General features: G+C 37.7%; 1 protein-coding gene across 3 annotated transcripts in view; it reads left to right on the top strand.

Moving 5' to 3' along the window:
• The first annotated feature begins 9050 nt into the window (after nucleotides 1-9050).
• The window catches only part of LOC124139632 (SLAIN motif-containing protein 2-like), a 33937-nt gene continuing 23022 nt past the window's right edge, over nucleotides 9051-19965 (top strand). For all 3 annotated transcript variants that reach the window (XR_007218940.1, XM_046506872.2, XM_046506870.2), the window contains exons 1-2: nucleotides 9051-9427; nucleotides 13203-13348. Coding sequence is in view for 2 of the 3 variants with exons in the window: in XM_046506872.2 (XP_046362828.2) it covers nucleotides 9135-9427; nucleotides 13203-13348 (439 nt within the window). In the remaining variant the exon portion in view is untranslated. The remainder of the gene's footprint in view (nucleotides 9428-13202; nucleotides 13349-19965) is intronic.

Raw genomic sequence — 19965 nt, 5'->3', positions numbered from 1 at the left:
GACCACGTCAATGAATCTCATTAGCATAATTTATGCAAGTTGTACCTCATTAGCATATAATTTGCATAACATAAAATTTTTGTGGGTGGGGTCGGTAAAGTTCTTTGATAATTGTCACTTATCTAAAAAAATATGTTCGAGAAATCTCCAGTTGACCACCTTCCTCTGACCATTTGGAACAATGTCATCTTTGCATCTTGTAGAAAGAACCTTGCAAAATTCATTTAAAACACTGACGTCATCAATAGAAATCCAAGTATATGATCCTTAGGGCAAGGACATGCCACGCTGTGAGATGTACATATTGCTTAAGAACCACTGTGACAATCGCAGCATTGTGTCTGGTGCGCCGATGAGACTACCTCTTGGACCAGATTAACGGGGTCCTCTATTGATTGACTTTAGGGACAGTTCTCTATTCAGGCGTAAAGTACACCATACAAAACAACAGTCTGAAACGGTGCATCTGTAAAAGTGCTCCAAAACAACGCGAGATCGTAACATGCAGATTTTAAAGACGACCATCGTATACATTTCTACAACATGCATAAATACGTATACATTTACATAGGCAATATACACACCTACATTTTCTGAACAGTGTGGTAGCCTCGTGGTTAAAGCGTCCGCTTGTCACGCCGAAGGCCCGGATTTGATCCCTCAAATGGGTACCATTTCTGGTGTCCCCGCCGTGATATTGCTTGTATATAGCTGAAAGAACAGGAAAACCTCAATCACTCACTCACACATTTACTGGGATGTACATGTGCATTGTGTATACATCAACTTGAATGAGGTAATGCGCGATGCCAATGCATCTTGATTGAGGAAGGAAACGTTACAACACGACATCACGAGTTTAGGCGGGAAAGGCATTCAACCGTATAGGAGTTGCTGCTGAAGCTTATAATAGTTCTTGAAACCACACTTGAAACAACTACACCCTAATGTATATCCTGACATGTCGTGACAATGGGGTCAGGTTTGGTCTTGCACCAAAGTTCACCCGACGAGTGGATGGGAGGAACTGAAGGTGGAGATTTTTTTTTATTAATCGACATTTAATAATTAATCAGTTGTCCTATGACAAAACCGCAAATCAAAGGCAAGTTGCATAGCCTGAGTAGGTATAATATTTAACACCTTGGCGACATTTGGTATAGCTGATTTGTTTAAGTCAGCACTATTCCATCAAGTGGACAAACCAAAGTAGTGTTTGATTGTCTTTGTTCTTTAACGCCGCACTCAGCAATATTACAACAATATGACGGCGCTCTGTAAATAATCGAGTCTGGACAAGACAATCCAGTGATTGACATCTTGAATATCAATCGACGCACTTGGGATACAATGACATTCATCAACCACAAGTCAGCGAGCCTGACCAACCAATCCCGTTAGGCGCCTTTTTACGACAAGCATAGTCGCCTTTTACGGAAGCATGGGTTGCTGAAGATCTATTCTACCCCGAATCTTCACGGGTCGACAAATTAGTTACTAAAAGCATGGCCAGCTATCACAGCCTTCAGGGCACGACGCCATGCAGGGGAATAATATGGACACAGGTTTTCATATCATAACTTATTGCATTCAGTGTGTGAATATTGAAGGTGAGGTAAAAGTTTAACGTCCCTTTTAAGATCATTGCACTTATACATGGCGACGTTCATGAACGTGCGCGTGTGTGCCATGGGGGGTGGGGGTGGGGGTGGGGGTGGGGGTGGGTCAAATAGACAAGCCAATAAACAATGGCGACACAATCTACTTGACACATATTGGGATTGGTATTTGTTCCTTTTGTGTAGCGCAAGCGACGCATAACGGCATCATTTCAAAGGGACGTAACTCTACACATGCATTTTGCCGTTTCACATCCTAATCATCCATTTTGTCGATGTCGGTTGGGTCGACTAAATGTTATTTTCTCATCTTTGATCAGTATCTGGCATACAATGAGAAAAATGCGGAAATATAAACTGATACGGAGATAAGGTCAGCATTAATGATAAGGTCATACCAGTATAATACCATCTTTATGGCCGCTACAGTACTTGAAGATGAACATTATTACTAAAAATAACCTGGTTTCTATATGAAGGGGTCGGTTGGCTAGCCTAGTGGTTAAAGCGTTCGCTCGCCACGCTGAATATCTGGGTTGATTCCCCACACGGGTACAGCGTTTAAGCCAATTTCTGGCCCATTTATTTTAACTAAAACGAGATGAACAATTGCATTTGGGGCAGAGGTTGACAAGGCATCAAAGACGCCACTATGCGTTGTTCAGAGTTGCATCCCCTATGTGTGCAAGAATGCTATGATCGTAAGTTCGAATCCCACATTCGTGTTTTTATGCCTAACCGCACTGTAACCGTCCTCATGGGTATTTCAGCAAAGTGGTACATTGTATGGCGTAATGGTTGCACCAGTGAGTTAGAACATTAGATTTGGGTCATACTGTCTTCCACATCAAGGCAACATTACACCATCTTCACGAGGCAAGGGAGTTGACTGTAAAAAGTCCAGTTTCCACCCTTGACGAACTACGCTGGAATTTCCAGGCTCGATCGTAGCGCCACCAATGGCTATTACGAGTTTCTGTCCCTTCTATGTCCCTCCTATTGACCAATAAGATTCCATCTCTTATATTACTTGCATTTGCTTCAAACAAAATGGAGGCACCCAGTCAAGGCGATCTGATCGATAATCAAGATCTATATTGTAATAAAACGGGTCTTACCCCGCGAAGTGCATCAAATCACTTGAGCACCTTGATTAAAAACATGAAGAAAAAAAATCAAAATATCTGACGATGCCCAGTTGAAAGTACACAAGCTTTGCAAATCCTGCACGTTAAAATTCATGTTGTTTACAAACGGGATGTCTCGTTGATTGGACTTTGCTTAGACTCCATAGTCCAGCTAAGATGTAACTCCGCAATACCAGCCAAGTTCGGCAAGGGTGGAAACTGGACTTTTATAGTCACTTATAACGTCCTTGCCTCGGAAAGATGTTGGCGTGACGAGCGAACGCTTTAACCACTAGGCTACGGCACCGCCCCTCATCAGGCTGTCAAATATGGATGATATGTATAATATATATTGAAATTAGATACACAAATCAAATTCACATACCACATAATGATATACCACCAGGACGTACAACGAACTTAGTACAATATTAACATAACAATGTACAAATATACCAAGCTAATGGTGACGAGAAATATTGACGACAGGCAGTCGTATAGCACAGGCGGTAGCGTGACGGACTACAAATGATTCAAATTCATTGTGTTCATCAATGTGTAGTTTCTGTATGCCTAATAGTATTTCTCTCATACAGGAAGCTGACAGTTAAAGTGTATCTGATTACTACTTAACCTTTTTCAATTAGTGAAGATCCGGGGTAGAACAGGTCTTCAGCAACCCATGCTTGCCGTAAAAGGCGCGACTATACTTGTCGTAAGAGGCGACTTACGGGATCGGGTGGTCAGGTTCGCTGACTTGGTTGATGCATGTCATTGATCCCAATTGCGTGGATCGATGCTCATAATGTCAATCACTGGATTGTCTGGTCCAGACTCGATTATTTACAGACCGCCGTCATAGAGCTGAAATATAGCTGAGTGCGGCGTTAAACAACAAACAAAGAAAGCAAAAGTTAGTCACGATCGAAAGGCCACCAACAAAATAGAATACTGACTGATTAGTAAGGCTGTGATATACATTCAGTCATAGATTACAGACTATTATTTACTCTCTCACGTGATCAATATGAACTGGGCGCATCGACTTGCATACATATACTGCAGCCGCAATGCCACACCCATCGTCAGACAGGCATGGCTAACACAAGTTACCTTTTAGGCATTGTCATTCATAGTAATGGCTCTCTTAAACTTTCCCACGGCTGTGATCACCGGGCCATGGCGCAATACGAGCTTCTTGGTAGGCTGCTAGTGTTGGAATGACCGAATGGCTGCTGAACGGCAACATGCTTTAATGAATAATCCCACACGTCACAGTGGCCAGTATTTTATCAGTGTCACATATAACATGAAACATTGATTATTGTATGATAAATGAGAAAGCATACCCCTCTCGAAAGACTGAGTTGGGTTTTACGCGGCTTTGAATTGTACTGATATCCCGCACATCAACTTTGTAAGGAAAGAAAACCCGAAGAGATGCAGGTTTTGGACGTTTACCACTTTGGTGAAACCCACCAGCACTGATGTGGTACGGAAAAACCTGAAAACATAATCTGGGCGAAACCACGACCATACGTTCTGGTACGTTTAAGGGACGGAAGGCATGGCAGGGCCTCTGACGACTGGGTCATACGTGCTCCCTGCCCTTCTGGTTGGGTGAAACATGTTAGCAGCAACGGCATCGAACATACGTTGTCTCGAAGGGAAATCCCACTCGACCGCACTTGTACAGTGAAGATTTGACAGTTAACTCACTGCATCCCTGGCGTGGTGTAAATTGTGTAAAGATCAATGTCATGTGCGAACATTTACTGCACATTAATATCACATATAAAATAGAAACAATCTGTGTACATCATACACGAAGCGCATTACCTATTACGACACTGCCAACCTCCCTTTTGGTACGCGGTATTCTGTTTAGAGATGTTATTCGGGACTCAGAAGTGTTGTACGTGCGACGCAAAACATCGTTTTTGGTAGGCAGATTGAACATTTAAACAGTGTTGTTCGTAGAAAAAGTCCTTTAAGTAATTTTGTTTTCGATACTTTTTTTCAATAATCTAACTTCAAATCGTTTTCTCGATGCTTTTAAGATTTGTTCAGTAGTATTCGGGATTCTGGGCAAGAGCATTTAGAGGTGAGATTAGAGTGAAAATTAGATAGTATTTGGGATTCAGGGGATGAAAGGGGTGGGGGTGAAGGGGTGTCCCCTATATTATCTATGCAACGAAAAGACCAGGGCCCCGTTCCACAAAGCGATCTTAGCGCTACGACTGTAGTAAGTCAGTGTTAAAGAATGGGAGTTACGATCGACTTAGCGCTAAGATCACTTTGTTGAACGGGGCCCAGTCTGGGTGAAAAAGGCTCCACTGCAGCACATGACACATTCATAACGCTTTTGGTATGAATGATATTGCAGTGTGTTATTTAGATAATAATTTACAACCTCCAAGGAATTGCGAACTATTTGTCTGATTTAATTGAACACTTTCCACATTATTTCACGAAAGACAGTTAATCCGCAAAATTTCGGAGTTGCAAGTAGGTTATTCTATTTATCACTCATCTCTGAGGTCACAAGTGAATATGTATATCAACTCTCTCGGAGTACTGTTAGAACGACGTCCCATAAAACCGACTGTGGCGACATGAACATTGGATGACATCTATACTTGTATGCGACAATCCGTTTAATACGACGTCACACTGCTATGGGCCGCTTCTCAAACAATGAACACAATTGGCATGAGCTAGCCAATCAGCATTGAGGGAAAACATGTATACTGCTCAGTGAAAACAATGCACCGATATGCTTGGCCCTATATTGCCCCAGAGGTATATATCTAGATTGGTTTTGTTTTCATAAAATAAATATATTCAACAGTCATGGTGCAGGTCTACCCAAAAGGTAGTGTAGTTCAGTCATCTCAACCTCTAACGCTTCAGTGTAAGGCGCAATACTAAAATGAACATGTTCTAAACGTTGTGTGCATTGAATGACCAATATTGTTTAATCTTAGCTGCTAAAAGGTTTGTTTGTGCGTTGTTACGCTGTAGTAGTTTATGTGTTTATTCATAATACTGAGAGGCCATAGGCCTATAGTACATGTTATATAGTAATGGGTGTATATACATTTAAAAGGTAACAGTTGGAGCTTCTTAGCGTCATGGCATGCAATATGTACATTGACAGCTTTTTCGTTTTTACTACATTCTTACTTGACATTAATGAAACAAATTTCTATAGACTTAGATAACGGATATAATATTTATCAATGAACTGTTTTCTGAGTTCAGCATACAACGGTCAAAGTAGTAAGAAATGGTATTCGTTTTCTGCAGTGTTTAAATCACAAAACGGACAAATTCTGTGTTCTCTCACGATCCCTATATATCTTCCCGTCTCGATATAGAGTTCGTGCGAACCAAATCTGAATATTGCAAGTGCAATTCGAAATGTTTTTAGTGTCACATCTAATAAGTATTGCTCTCCACAGAAGCTGTTTTTAAAGAGGGAATAACTTGATAGTTTCTTTGATACTGATAAGGAAAATTGCCAATTTTGAATGTACATATCTTTCAGGGTCTGAGTGAAAGCATCTATGAAATGATCTGGTATATAGGTATCCTGTTCTGTCCATATATTTCCGTAGCCACATGAATAAAGTTTTTGCTTACGCCGTAGTCAGCAATATTTCATCTCATCTACAGGGCAAACGAAAGTATACACTTGCAAAATTGGATTTGATGAACAATTACAAACGTTATCAAAACGTTACTAGGCTGAAAACAGAATGCAGTGTGACGTGTATGGTTACGGCAATCAAAATACAAATCGGTATTGAATGACCTTCACCTAACCCAGGAGTACTACTAAATGACCTGAATGTACAGAAGCCATGCAGTTATTTTCTTTATGAGATATATCTTTATTATATGCAAGATTCTGCATTTAATTTGAGTTTAATTTGAAACACTATGGTGAAATTATTATAAGAAACCAGATGGGATTTTCTTTGGGTATAAACATTTCGATCTTGTGACTGAAAACAGTATATAAGACATCCCCTATATAGGTGCCGTTACCGTAACCCATCAGCCTAGTCTCACATACTAGCTGCATACAGACCTTGAAAGAAAAAAAATATACCCATTGTGTAGTTGTTTTTTAACTTTTCACCTTTCTATAATATATTAACAGATAACTGAAAAATAAAAATCTTAAAATAGTTTTATTTCAGAGATTTAATTTAATCTTCCCTCACCGGTTCAACACAGTTATGACATCATCAGCTGATGACGGTTCCCCTTCTGTACAGTAACGAGCCGCACAGTTGAAATTCTCGGCTTGTCTAATCTGGCCTTTCCTATATTGCAGTGAACACACGGTATGGATGTGGAACGCTAGTCACATCGCCATGTTGACACATGTTCACAGCGGGATTGACAGCCCAAGCGTTACTTGTAGCAGGTGCGAGCAGAACTGACACCACACCTCGTCATGAGAATCTCGCGTCTTACCTGTGCTGTACAAGGTCACACATAAACATATGTGCTGTAAATACTTGCTGTGAGGAAATGAAGAGCTAAAATCTCTTGATGTATTTTGTTTGATATTGCTATAAATATAGTTTCAAATGTGTTGAAATTCTTTTTTCCAGGTTTATATTTTATCAGATAAGGAAAACATAACCATGTGCGTATATACACATATCACAAATTAAATCTAATTATCTCAATTTAGTGGCGCCAATACACAATTCATATTTAATGATATAATTAATGTATTCTTGATACGACCCATTGGTTAATACATAGATCTAAGGAATATATCAATCAGACATCTCGAACATAATTATACCACGACCATGCAATATCACAGTATATTATAAGTATCTGTGATCACCACATGGTGCATTAATATTCGTCATCATGATCGTAATTTCATTCTTTAATTCATTTTCAATAAGACCCTTTTCTTAAGTGGTTGTCTAAAATTGTCAAACGTCTTGAACAAAACGACGTGGGTGATGAGTCACCTGGAAGGTTTTGATTGATAGGATGGGCTTGAGGGTATTTGCAACCTACTTTCCAAAACAACTTAGATGCTTTCAATTTGGCGCGTATGCAAAAGTGCAGGCACTTTTTCGAACACGTCAAATTTCTCACTTGAGTTATATTTGTACTGAAAGTGGAGCCGTTTGCGTAGCTTGGCTATTTTGAGAACTCTTCTTATCCGCATTTTGTCGTCTGAATCGTAGGTCACAGGTCACGTTAGCTTATCGTAATATTTCCCTAACAACTGTTGAGGGATGTTGTTTATGTTTCAGCGACGTTATCTGCGATTTGAACCGAAACACCGCAATGTATATATTGACTCTGGCGATCAGGACAATAAAGAACGAACTAAACCGAACATGGAATGTATAGATAGATATTGTTTATAAAACTGTGTCAGTGTGTAACATTTTTCAAGGTATAAATCCATTTTTCACACATTTCATGGGTTTAGGGCAACTTTAGGCTTTAAAGTTTGGTGTCCTTACATTTTCTTGCTGAATCATTGAACCGCTTCTAATTTTCTATGATTTGATACTAGCTTCGAATTTGAGAATGAAATACACGTACAACAACCATTTATTTTTCAACACCTTAACGATACTGACATTTTTGTGTAAGATAGTGTATATATATTAATTTTTTTTTAACGCAGCCCTCGGAAATACTAAAACGACATGACAGCTGGGATATTTGTTGGAGACAAAATATATTTTCGGTCGCTACGTAAAACACGCAATTTTTGTTTGTGAATGGAGGAGCCGACCTCTCCTATTTTTGTCAAGATACGTAATATATTCTATCAACATCCTTAAACATTGTTTAAATTTATATTATTTTTATTTTAAAAAATAGAACTCCATAAGTTTTTCCTGCCTAAATAATGTTCAAATTAATAATTTATTCATGTGAATAATAGAACTGTATCTTTTTCACGCACACACACACACACACAGTTTTGATACATTGTGTGTCATTTTCATTACAACCACCCCACCCTTAGTCTCGTTAAACTAATAGAGAGAGAGAGAGAGAGAGTACGTCGACGGTTCTTTGTGTTTTAATATCAATATTATAATAAAGGGCACTTAAACCAAAGTTTGTGCGTGTGATAATATATTTCTAGTGGTCCTCGAAGTGAAGGTTTTATAGAATGATTTGATACAGCGGAGACCATTGCTGTGCGTCTAGCAAATGCCTGTGGACGTTTGGAAGGTGTTGGAAGAAAGTAGTATAAGAAATTTTCATGCGGAAGTATTACAGCGCATGCGTTATAAGGTGTAAATATGGCGTCAAGTGCGATGAGATATGTCGTGAAGTAATTTTTATGTATTGTGTTTATAATTAGCGAGTGCGAGTAACGATGGACTCTACGGATACTATGATCGATCCCCAGGCGGAAGTTAAAAAGCTTCAGGACCTTGTAAAGAAGCTAGAACTTCAAAACGAGGTGTTAAGGAACAAGCAAAAACTACCACTAGACAATTCTCTGCAAAATGGAGATGTTCCCACTGATAAAGTTTCTATCCACAACAATAATATATCTCATAATGACTTGGAGCGTACACAACGCAAATGTAGGTCGTCGTCTGGAGAATCCGAAGACGACATCATAGATGTGGACATTCTGTCTCTTAGGGAGGAGGAAGATACATGGTGAGATTGTCTAGCTTTTGTTTCGAGCTGTCATCTGTCAAAATTGTCATTGTAAGATTTTATCGAAGCCTTTGGAGTCGAATTGATTACACCCCTAGGGTTATTTCGATTCGCTATATGTTCTTGACAGTATTGCCGCCCAGCAGAAGTCTGATCATGCAGAATATGCACATTTTGATTTCAGTGAATCATTGGAATAAATATCAATTGACTGAAAACAGTGACTAACTAGCCGAAAAACTAGTTCAATCAGTTTTGTGTCAATTGCATGTGTATGGTTAGAATGGAGAACTGGTTAAAACAGCCCCCAGACACTGCCAAAATGGCTAATGTTCCACTGGGAAACAGCCACACACATGACATCATTTGTGAAGTGACCTCATAATATAAATGATAACAAACATAGAAATTGAAGATCTTGTATTCAACCATGTTACTCTAGTTTTTACTTTATTGAATATTATAGATGATTAAATCATGTTAAAAAATGTGAAATGTCCAAGTAATACATTTGAAAAAAATGTCATACATTTTATATATGAGTGCAGGCTAAAACGGCACCTCAGCAAAACGTCACCGATTTCTCTGGCGAAAACGGCACCGCATTTGGCGGAAACGGCTACTATGTGACAGGCGAAAACGGCACCTCTATTTCTAATAATGATAAGAACGATTTATGTACAATGTAGTAGTATATCTGATTTATGTTATTTGTTACATATTATTTGATGTATTTACATGTTATTTCCAGTTGTTCACAGATAATTACATACATTCACATGTATACAATATATATTTTATGGCCGCTGTCAATACACTGAGAGGAAAGGCCTTGCGAGCATGGTATAAGATCAAAAGTTCACTGAAATCAACTTCTCATCTCCCAGCAGACATTCTCATTCGCTTGTATAATGTCTTAATTGTACCCATTGCATCATATGGAGCCGAGGTATGGGGCTGCAGTCTTCTAAGACCCCCGCATGAAATGTATCATAACTGGTCTAAACAACTATGTAATGAGATCACTATCAAAATAGCAAAGCAGATTCTAGGAGTTCTTTTTGTACTGTCCAAATTATCAGAATGAAAGACAGATACTTCTTAGAAGACTAGACTTACAAAACTGCTAAATTGATAATAAAATCTTAGCAAATATCCTGAACCCCTGTCCTGAAAGAGGAAAATATGTTTCACAAATTATCTCCGACATGTTTATTAAAAGAACCTCTCTTATAGACAACATCTAGATATGACCTTATTTTACTTCAAGGCATGTTATGTTTTCACAATAATTTGAGTTGCGTATAGGCTAAGTTGGAATATAGTTGGAGTAGAGGCTAAATTCTAATGTAAACTAGTTGTAACATTTCACAATTATTGGTGTTTGCAAGCGACCATGTTAGTTTAATATCATTTATTTTATCAAGGTTAAAAAAAAATAGGGTGCCGTTTTCGCCAGGCAATAGTAGCCGTTTTCGCCTGAGGCGAGGTGACGTTTTCGCCAGGTGACGTTTTGCTGAGGTGCCGTTTTAGCTATAACCCTTATATATGTCTCAAACTATACCAGAGCTCCAGATAACATTTTGAGCAATTGAGTTTTTACTAGAAGGTTTCTATTTTTATTGGTTTTTTTTACATTTTTCATTGGGTAACCAATATTTTTTCACTCATCTATTAATCACTCTATTGGGTTTTCCCCAAAATGAGTAAACATTTTGACATATAAAAAAAAATGGAATAATGTTTCATATGTATATAACGGTTCTAAATATAGCCTTGACATGGAAAGTAAATTAGCTTGTAATTGTGTTTCAGAAATTAGCTCTGAAAAAGCTTCCCTGGGTATTTACGCGTGCTGTTTTCAAACAATTGAGTTTTTCATTTAATGCATGCTTTTCTGTAGCAAGTTAATTGAAGGTAATTGGGTTTTGAATAGTTTTGTGGGGTATTTTACGCAAATACGCAGCTTATCTGTAGCTCTGTATACATTGTGTTCATCAAGTACAAATGGTACAAGCTAAAATACAAATCATTGAAAAAAACCACCATACTTTTAAAACGTTGTCAAATGTTTCACATATGTCACAAGTACATTTTCATATATTAGATACATTTACATTATATTGATTTGTGCAATATACTGTAATACATGTTATTTACAGTTTTCATTGAGCACGGAATTGGCTCATCTTTTTTAATAAATACCTAAGAATTATCACCATGCAGTAGTTGGGCGTATGGCTTTCATTATGAAATAATCTCATATAAATACCTCAACATGAATTATTTTATAACATTAACATTCGACAACATGCTTCACTTACCAGTGTTTACACAGAATTGAACAGTGTGTAATTTGACAAAGCAAACTCCATCACAATGAATGACTTCATTACACTCTAATATTATAGTACATGGAATGATATATAGCTGTAGAGATACATAAAATAGGTCATTTGAATCATTCTTTTTGTCTTGCATCAATGTTCATTATATTGGCTTACGTCGACATTGGCAAAGATATCCCATCTGCATGTTGAAAATCAATAACATAGAGGTAGTGTTTGAAGGTGCAATTGTGTTCCAAACTATGAAAAGGGACGGCAAATCTTAAGATAGAAAGCAGAAGGCTGACGCTCCCATTCATGAATTTAGAGATCAGCAAGACAATTTTCATGTTTAAGAACCAATCACAGCTCTGCTGTCATGATGTTGGAGATATCACCTATAACAGGATAATTGTTAGAAACTTCTGAACAAGCACCCTGCCATGCCATGATGAGAGTAAGGATCACCATAATTTTTTAGGCTCCCATTTTCAAACTGACCTTACCCACTTTTGTGTGTGTATGGATAACAACCCCACTTTTTTATCATTAGTGGGCCCTTCCTTTTTGTCAACTTGAATGAAAATGTATATATATATAGCTAAACACTGACCAGAAGAGTTTAATTTATGCACTCACCTTGTGGATTCTAAGTCATATTGTTTTCTCTTGAGTAAACAGAATAATAGGTCCACAGACTAGGTCTTTACCTAATTGTATTGTTGTTCAGAATAACACATTGCTCCAAGTGTAAACCCTGAACAGATTTCAATATTATTCTTTTTAATCTTTGATCACACACAGGAAAAGTTATGAAAAGTGGGGTGCATACAATTCAAGTGTTGTGAATGTGTATAATAAGGCATAATTGGCATTTTTGCCAAGTGAATGGTGCGTTTTCACCAAAATCAGGTTCAGTAATTCCTTGGGTCATTTAATGACTCGCTGGTTTGTCGACCCGTGAAGATCCAAGTTAGAATAGGTCTTCAGCAACCCATGCTTGTCATAAGAGGCGACAATGCTTGTCGGTTAGAGGCGACTAACAGGATCGAGTGGTCAGACTCGCTGACTTGGTTGATGCATGTCATCGTATCCCAGCTGCGTTGGTCAATGCTCCTATCAATCACCGGATTGCCTGGTCCAGACTCAATTATTTACAGACCGATGTCATATAGCTGGAATATTGCTGAGTGTGGCATTATACAACAAGCAAACAAACAAACACTGGTTTGTCTAATTTAGAATCGATTATACTCATGCTGCCATCACATTGCTGCAATATTGCTGTGTGTACTTTAGACTATAGTGTTAAACAACAAACTAGACCAGTAGTTAAGCTGACTTATGTCTGATATGAGAAGACTTTCCAATTTACACTCTGTCTGAGCAATCTTTAGAATGTTTCCAATGATTGTATAGATAAACAAGTTTGTTTTCTTGATTTTCAGGCTGTATTCTTCACCAAAGCCTCCAACTCCACAACAAACCCGAGTCAGCCCATATAAGTGGGTGCGACAGGAGTTTGATCATCCAAGTCCAGAACTGGAAACAGCTAAGAGATCACTTCTCTTTAAGCTTAATGAAGTCGCTAAAAGTAAGCAGGATCTGTTTTCAGCGTTCAAAATATGGGGAGGCCCTCAGCATTTGAATCTAGGAACCCTCTCAATATTTACCTTTTAACATTTTGATTAGGACAAGAATCCCTTGACCCTTAACTTCGAACACTTGTCTTCATTCATGAAGTCATACCACTCTATGGCATGTGTTGGTACAAGGTTAGCTTTGTGGTTAGTGTCTTCATCAAGTCCTAGGTTTTTAATCCATCATGCTTATTATGAAGCTTCTTGTGATTATAAAAATTGCAAAATGGAAAACAACTATCATTCAATTTCTACCTGCAATTGACATGATTGAACCAGGCTTTTTCAGTGGTCAATATTTTCAGCACAAGGTTTACTGCAAAAGTCAGTAAAAAGCCTGGTATTCTGGTTCTGGTATTAGGCTTTTCCCAAAAAACTTTGGAAATTAGTTTTAAGAATATTATTAATTAAATTAGAAATTTTGATGTTTATTATTGCATCATGTGATTACTGCGTGATTGCATTGTGTGCATGTCCAATGCTGAAATACAGTGGTTCCTCGTTTTGCGCTATTCGATATAGCGCTAACTCGGTTATAGCGCACGGTAAAGCATGGCTCCCAAAATTTACTAACATTTTTAATAAACTCAAGTTTTCTAATGACACAATGTTTTCCCCTATCTCAGAAAACATTATCAGCTGATCACCGCGATCACGTAACACCGGAAACACCAGTCATCAAATCCGAACTGAAGTATGCAATTTAATCCTATTATTATAAAATCTGGTATTAAAAAAATTGTTCATTGTTTATCTGGACTAATGTTTGCAATATGTTTTATTAATTATATTCAAAATTTCATTCAATAATTATAATAATGTTTACAATAATTTAGACGAAATTATATGCGAAGTGATCGGTAGGCTAGATTGCACAACAGCTATATGGTGGAAGCTGCAACTAAAAAAACACGATATTGGAATATATTATTCCTGATAAAAAGATAATTTCAGATTCAATTTCTTCCGACCATTGCATCAAAATTATTTGAAGCTATATCATTGGGTATGTTTTAACTGAATCACCGGTAGATTGGGAGGAAACGTGCACAGCTGATTGCTATTTCCGGCTTAGTTTATGAGAAAATACACATAGTAATCTTAATCTCTGCATATAAAACAATGCTTTGGAAAGCAGGAAATACATTTTAAATGGTTAATCATCATGTCTAGTGATGTTTTATATCAAATTTCATACTTTGCATAATTTGTATTTTTACACTATGAATCATAAATAACTTCTATTTTATCTTTTTTGAAACTCTGAAACGTGCAACGTAGATCGTGTTAGGTAGGCAGAGCATGTATACTGTTTTGTTGGTCATCTACCACCTACGACTCGACCTTCGTTAAACCACTGATGATCTATAATGCTCATCAATTATTTGGACCCCGAAGGTAGCGTTGTACCGAGGGATCACTGTACGTTTGAAATTAAGAAAGGACAACTTTAGAGGAATAACCAATTCTCTTTATTCTGATAGCATGGTTAATAGTAAATTGTTCATGTTGTTTGGTCAAAATTGCTCGTCAGGGGCCAGTGCATTTAAATCCAAGATAAATCCCTACAGTATCCTAGCTCTTTGGTCTGTATCATGGACAGTTGAACTGGCGAGTCAGAGTTCAACATGGCCTGCTGAACAAATGCCTGTGAAATTTGATCCAGATCATGAATTTGTATTTGTGCTAGACCAGCTGGCTTGTATACATATACATACATAAAAAGAAGTTTTTTCAAGGACTAAAGTAAGTCAATGATTAACATGATTATGCACTAAATGTCGAACTTTACACATCATGCAAACAGACAGTACAACAATAAACATTGCATGAATATTTTCAAGCAAAATTTCAAAAAGCATGTTTCTCTTATGCTTGTTCAGCTTGTTTAGGACAGTTGGTTTATAGAGTTGGATTGGATGGTGCATTTATAAGCTCCTGATTATTATGAATTCAGATTTTTCTTCAAAACAAATTGCTTGTCAGGCTGCTTCTTAATCCAAGCTCATTAAAATCAGGTCTCTCACTCCCTTACAATAATTGATGATCAGAGGACGCTGCCATAGAAGGTCATGTTAGGTGAACTTTCTCATCAGCCAATCAGTGTCAAGACTTCTAAATTTTTGGTACGAATGAGTGGAACATTCACTGATTCAGACCAACATATCTGAATTCTTTATCTCGAAAACAAAGCTAATCATCCTGTTCTAAATGTAAATGATAAAGGCCATGTTTGAATATGCTTACACTAAACTGTTTAACTGCTAAATATTGTTTTTTGGCGCCATGTTGTCTATATCCAAACGGGAGTACCGTCAAAGGAATATATATATATATATATATTCTGTTTGCATTTTCTGTTGTTAAAATAAAAGATTTCTAAACAAATAAGTAAAGAAATTAAGCCAAATCATTTTTACAAAGCTGACATCTGATTGGCTCAAGATCCCAAATCCTTCAACTAGATTGGCCAATCAAAGTTCTCTCAGGAAGTACCTGCTGCAACCTTCTATTGAGGTGTCCTCAGATCTTCATTCAAAGAAGTATCTGTTCAGAGAAAAAGATTATTTTTAATGTGATTGTTCCGTTATCCTTAGTTTTGAGGCCAGTACTATAGCGGAGTACAGGGGTCAATGAACTTCCAACTCAGGAGAGCAAGGGAGATACACTTGCGTTTAAAGAACCAGCCAGGGATTTATCCTGTTTGTCTTCAGAAAATGTTGGTGAAAATTCCCAGGTTGGAATTAATATTTCTCTATTCAGGTTACATGATCGTGGTAAATATACCAGTAACTAATATTTTAATTTCCCAAAGGTCACTTTTATCTATTTCACTGATAACAGGACCAATAAGCATGGTAAGGAAACAAAAAGACATTTTTTTTCTTCACTTTTTCATTAAATTCAGTGTTAACATACCTCTGTACCTCTGAATTTAAGAATATGTAAATGAAATTTCCAGTTTTGGACAAAATAATATCTTTTGTCCAGCTCCTTCTCAACAGTAACTTCCATTGAAATTGTCAATAAATCGCTTGAAATTGTCAATAAATTGCTCCCATCACTGCTGGCCCTCTTTCCAGCTAATAGGGCCATGTGGACAAATCTAGTATTCTTCCTGCCTCTTATTGTTGAAGCCCGATATGAATATCAATAATATCAGCAGATCAATAACTACTACATACACCTTTGTGCTATCAATTGGATCAGTGGGCATCGCTATTTCCGCTGGCCACGGGCCAGAGGACCAGCTGTTAGGTAGACCCCTGCGAGATCAGTCCTGGCCAGATTGCTCCTTTTCATTCATTGCAATTCATATTCATTGCTATGTATTCATGTGAAAGTTGCTTAGCTATATACACAAACACATAAATCCTTGTAAAACACACATGTATAGATGGTGAGGCGTGTTTGAATTAAGCGTGAAGGTCAAGTTGCTTCCTCATTGTCCTTATGCAAAAAGGTAAAGCGTTGGGGGTCCCTATATTCAGATGCTATAGGCATGATAGGAGCAAACCTTGATTTTAAATGCTAGTGTAACTCTGGTTTTGAAATACATATTTGAATCAATCTGACAACTTCACCATGTTCAAAACAATGTGCGCATTCTGCAGATCATGAGGCCATGTGTGTCAGGGTACCCCAACATACACAAATAATTTGTTTCTTCTGGTCCTCACGTAATTTGGAATGCCTACAGAAGCTGCAATATTGCAAACAAAAGCGTAAAACCCAATCCTGTCAGTCATACGTTGTGTATAGATTTTGTGCAATTTCCGATTGCTAAACCTGAAACATCTAAATTGAAACTTGCAGTATTTTATAGAGTTTGTGGTTTGCTGACCAGTGTTGACAGAATCAGTTTGTATCTTATCTTGAAGCCCTTATCCAATATTTGTTTCAATGTAGCGGCTGAGGTTTTCCTGTTTAAAGAAAGCAGGAGCTGGTGTGACCTGAAATGTATTTTGTCAAATGTCAGCAGGCTACTCCCAGATGTAGCGTGTAGGGAGTGTCCCTTGATGAGTCTCACATAGCTAGACTGCCTTAGGTTCGCCTCACCTGACCTGTAATAGTGTAATTGTGAATAGGAGAGCAAGTAATTTTCAGTGTCTGTGTGTAACCTGTTCACAAAATCCTGAGTCATCGAAATTGTAATTTCAGGATTGCAATTAACAGTAATACTAATAGCAGTGATCAATATTAAAGGGGGTCTTTGTTCTGGCACTCAAGTCAAACTCATACTCCCCTTCTGGGACGGATGCAGGATGTTAAAAAAGAGGTTTTACCACTTTTGCCATTTGTATCTTCAGTGGAAGAGGGTGGGTGTTCATCCAAAATATACACTTTATGTAAACCATTATTAATGTTACTTTAACAACCAAATCAACATACAGTTAACTATACAGTAAACTTATAATGAACTCAAAGGAACCACCCAAAATCATAATCATTATGCTTGACTTGTATCTTCTCACCCCCTGTGAAGATTCATTTTTAGAATTTGTCTTCAGCAACCCATGATTGTTGTAAGATGCACCTATGGGAATTCGGTGGTCAGGTATGCTGACTTGCTTGATGCATGTATGATTTGTATCCCAATTGTGTAGATTGATGCTTGTGATATCAATCCTGTCTGGTCCAGATTCAATTATTTACAGGTCGCTGTCATATAGCTGGAATATTGCTGTGTGCGGTATGAAACAACAAATAAACAAAATCAACATGTTGAACACAGAAACCAGATGTAGCTCTAGTATTAATAGTATTTACAATGAATCCACATGAGCATAGTTTGGTATTGAGGGGGGTTCTTGAGGTTGTGCCTGTAGTATTTGGCATCTTGGTCCCCCCACCTTGAACTAGAAACGTGATCAACATTAAGGCTATGAGGAGAACATCATGGGGATTTCAGGTCAGACTAGTTTCCCAGCAAACTTTGCTGGTCATAAGATGTGACTCAGTGGATCAAGTGATTAGACTTGGTGACCTGTTTGATTCCATGTCATCATATCCTGATGTGTATTGTTGCTCATGCTATCAATCACTGGATTAACAACTTTTTACAAGGTTGACATCACTGTCATTGTGATAAATGATTATAAGTATATTCTAAACAAAAATGGTAGGGATCATGAATATTTGGGGGAATTTTATTGTAGTGAATAGGGGGCGGTCGGGTAGCCTAGTGGTTAAAGCGTAACCTCGTCACGCCGAAGACCTGGAGTCGATTCCCAACATGGGTACAATGTGTGAAGCCCATTTCTGGTGTCCCCTGCCGTGATGTTGCTGGAATACTGCTAAAAGCGGCGTAAAACTATACTCACTCACTCAAATTACAATTTCATAAAAATACCTTTAAAATGTCCATGATCCCTAACTTTTTTGGTCCAGTATAAGTATAGTCTGTGTACTGTTTTATACGTGTCTAAGAGGAAGTTTCAATTTTTTTGCTGTACAAGCAACAAGAACCAGTTATTATTTGCATCTGTGTATCCTACATCATGTATCCGTCTGTCTCTAGCTTAAAAAGTACACGTGGAAAGGAAGTTTTCTCTTGATTAAATTGGCAGTTATTTTATCAGGTTTGTTGTGTAAGGTCAGACAAATGGAATGAGCAAACTAGTTCGGCATTAGCTGTCTAAACAGACAAGTGTTGACAGTGGGAGAAGCCGGAGTGTTTTGTTGAAAGTGAGCACTCCAGCACACCTTACAATATACGTCCTTGTCACAGAGGTTACGGTTTTTTATCCAGTTGGTCGTGTGAGTGTACGTGGTACATGTTGCATGGAGAGCTGGTTTAAGACCATGCTTTGGTAAGATGATTGACGAGTACAATACATTACAGACTTTCAGAAGATAATACTTGTTAGTGGTACTAGATTTATTATTACAAGTTCCAGAATATGTTAAATGTATTGCTATCACAATGTTAGCAGGTTTTGCCTTTGAACATTATATTTGGTTTAGTATATACAGGGCTCTATTTAGCTATATAAAACATGCACAAGTGCACCTGTTATTGAAAAACGCAACCTAATATTTATATTAATATAAAAAAAGTTCAAATTTCTGACTAACCCGTATTTGTCTCCACACAAATTCAGTCTTTGAACACAATATCTCAAAAGCTTTATTCACCACACAACATCAGTAGTCCCTGTATTAGGTGTAATTTCTCATACTTTCTTGGGCCTAACGTCATCAAACTGTGGTTCTTCAAGATTATGTGCACATATTCTTATTATGTTTTACAGCAATACGTACTGATGTGACACTGGCAGCAGACCAGTTTTTGCTTCAACTTTAATAAATTTATGGGACCTGGGTGCAACCTGGTTTCAGCTAGTGCAACTAGGTTTTCATATCAACATGCACCTGGTGCAATAAAATCAAGTTCCTTAAATTGAGACCTGATATTTACTTCAAAGAGCAAAGCATTTAGAAAGAAGAGTTATTTTGAACATTGTTGAGGTAATAGTTTCTTTGTTCTTTTCTAATTAATACATATGCATCAAGCAAATATATTTAACAAATATGTTAGGGGTCATGAATATTTGGGTGATGTGCGCGT

Source organism: Haliotis rufescens, unplaced genomic scaffold (assembly GCF_023055435.1).
Source record: "Haliotis rufescens isolate VD_foot unplaced genomic scaffold, xgHalRufe1.0.p SCAF_7, whole genome shotgun sequence".
NCBI classification, from domain to species: Eukaryota; Metazoa; Mollusca; class Gastropoda; order Lepetellida; family Haliotidae; genus Haliotis; species Haliotis rufescens.
The sequence above is the reverse complement of the archived record's forward strand: the minus strand, read 5'-3'. Positions and strand labels throughout refer to the sequence as shown.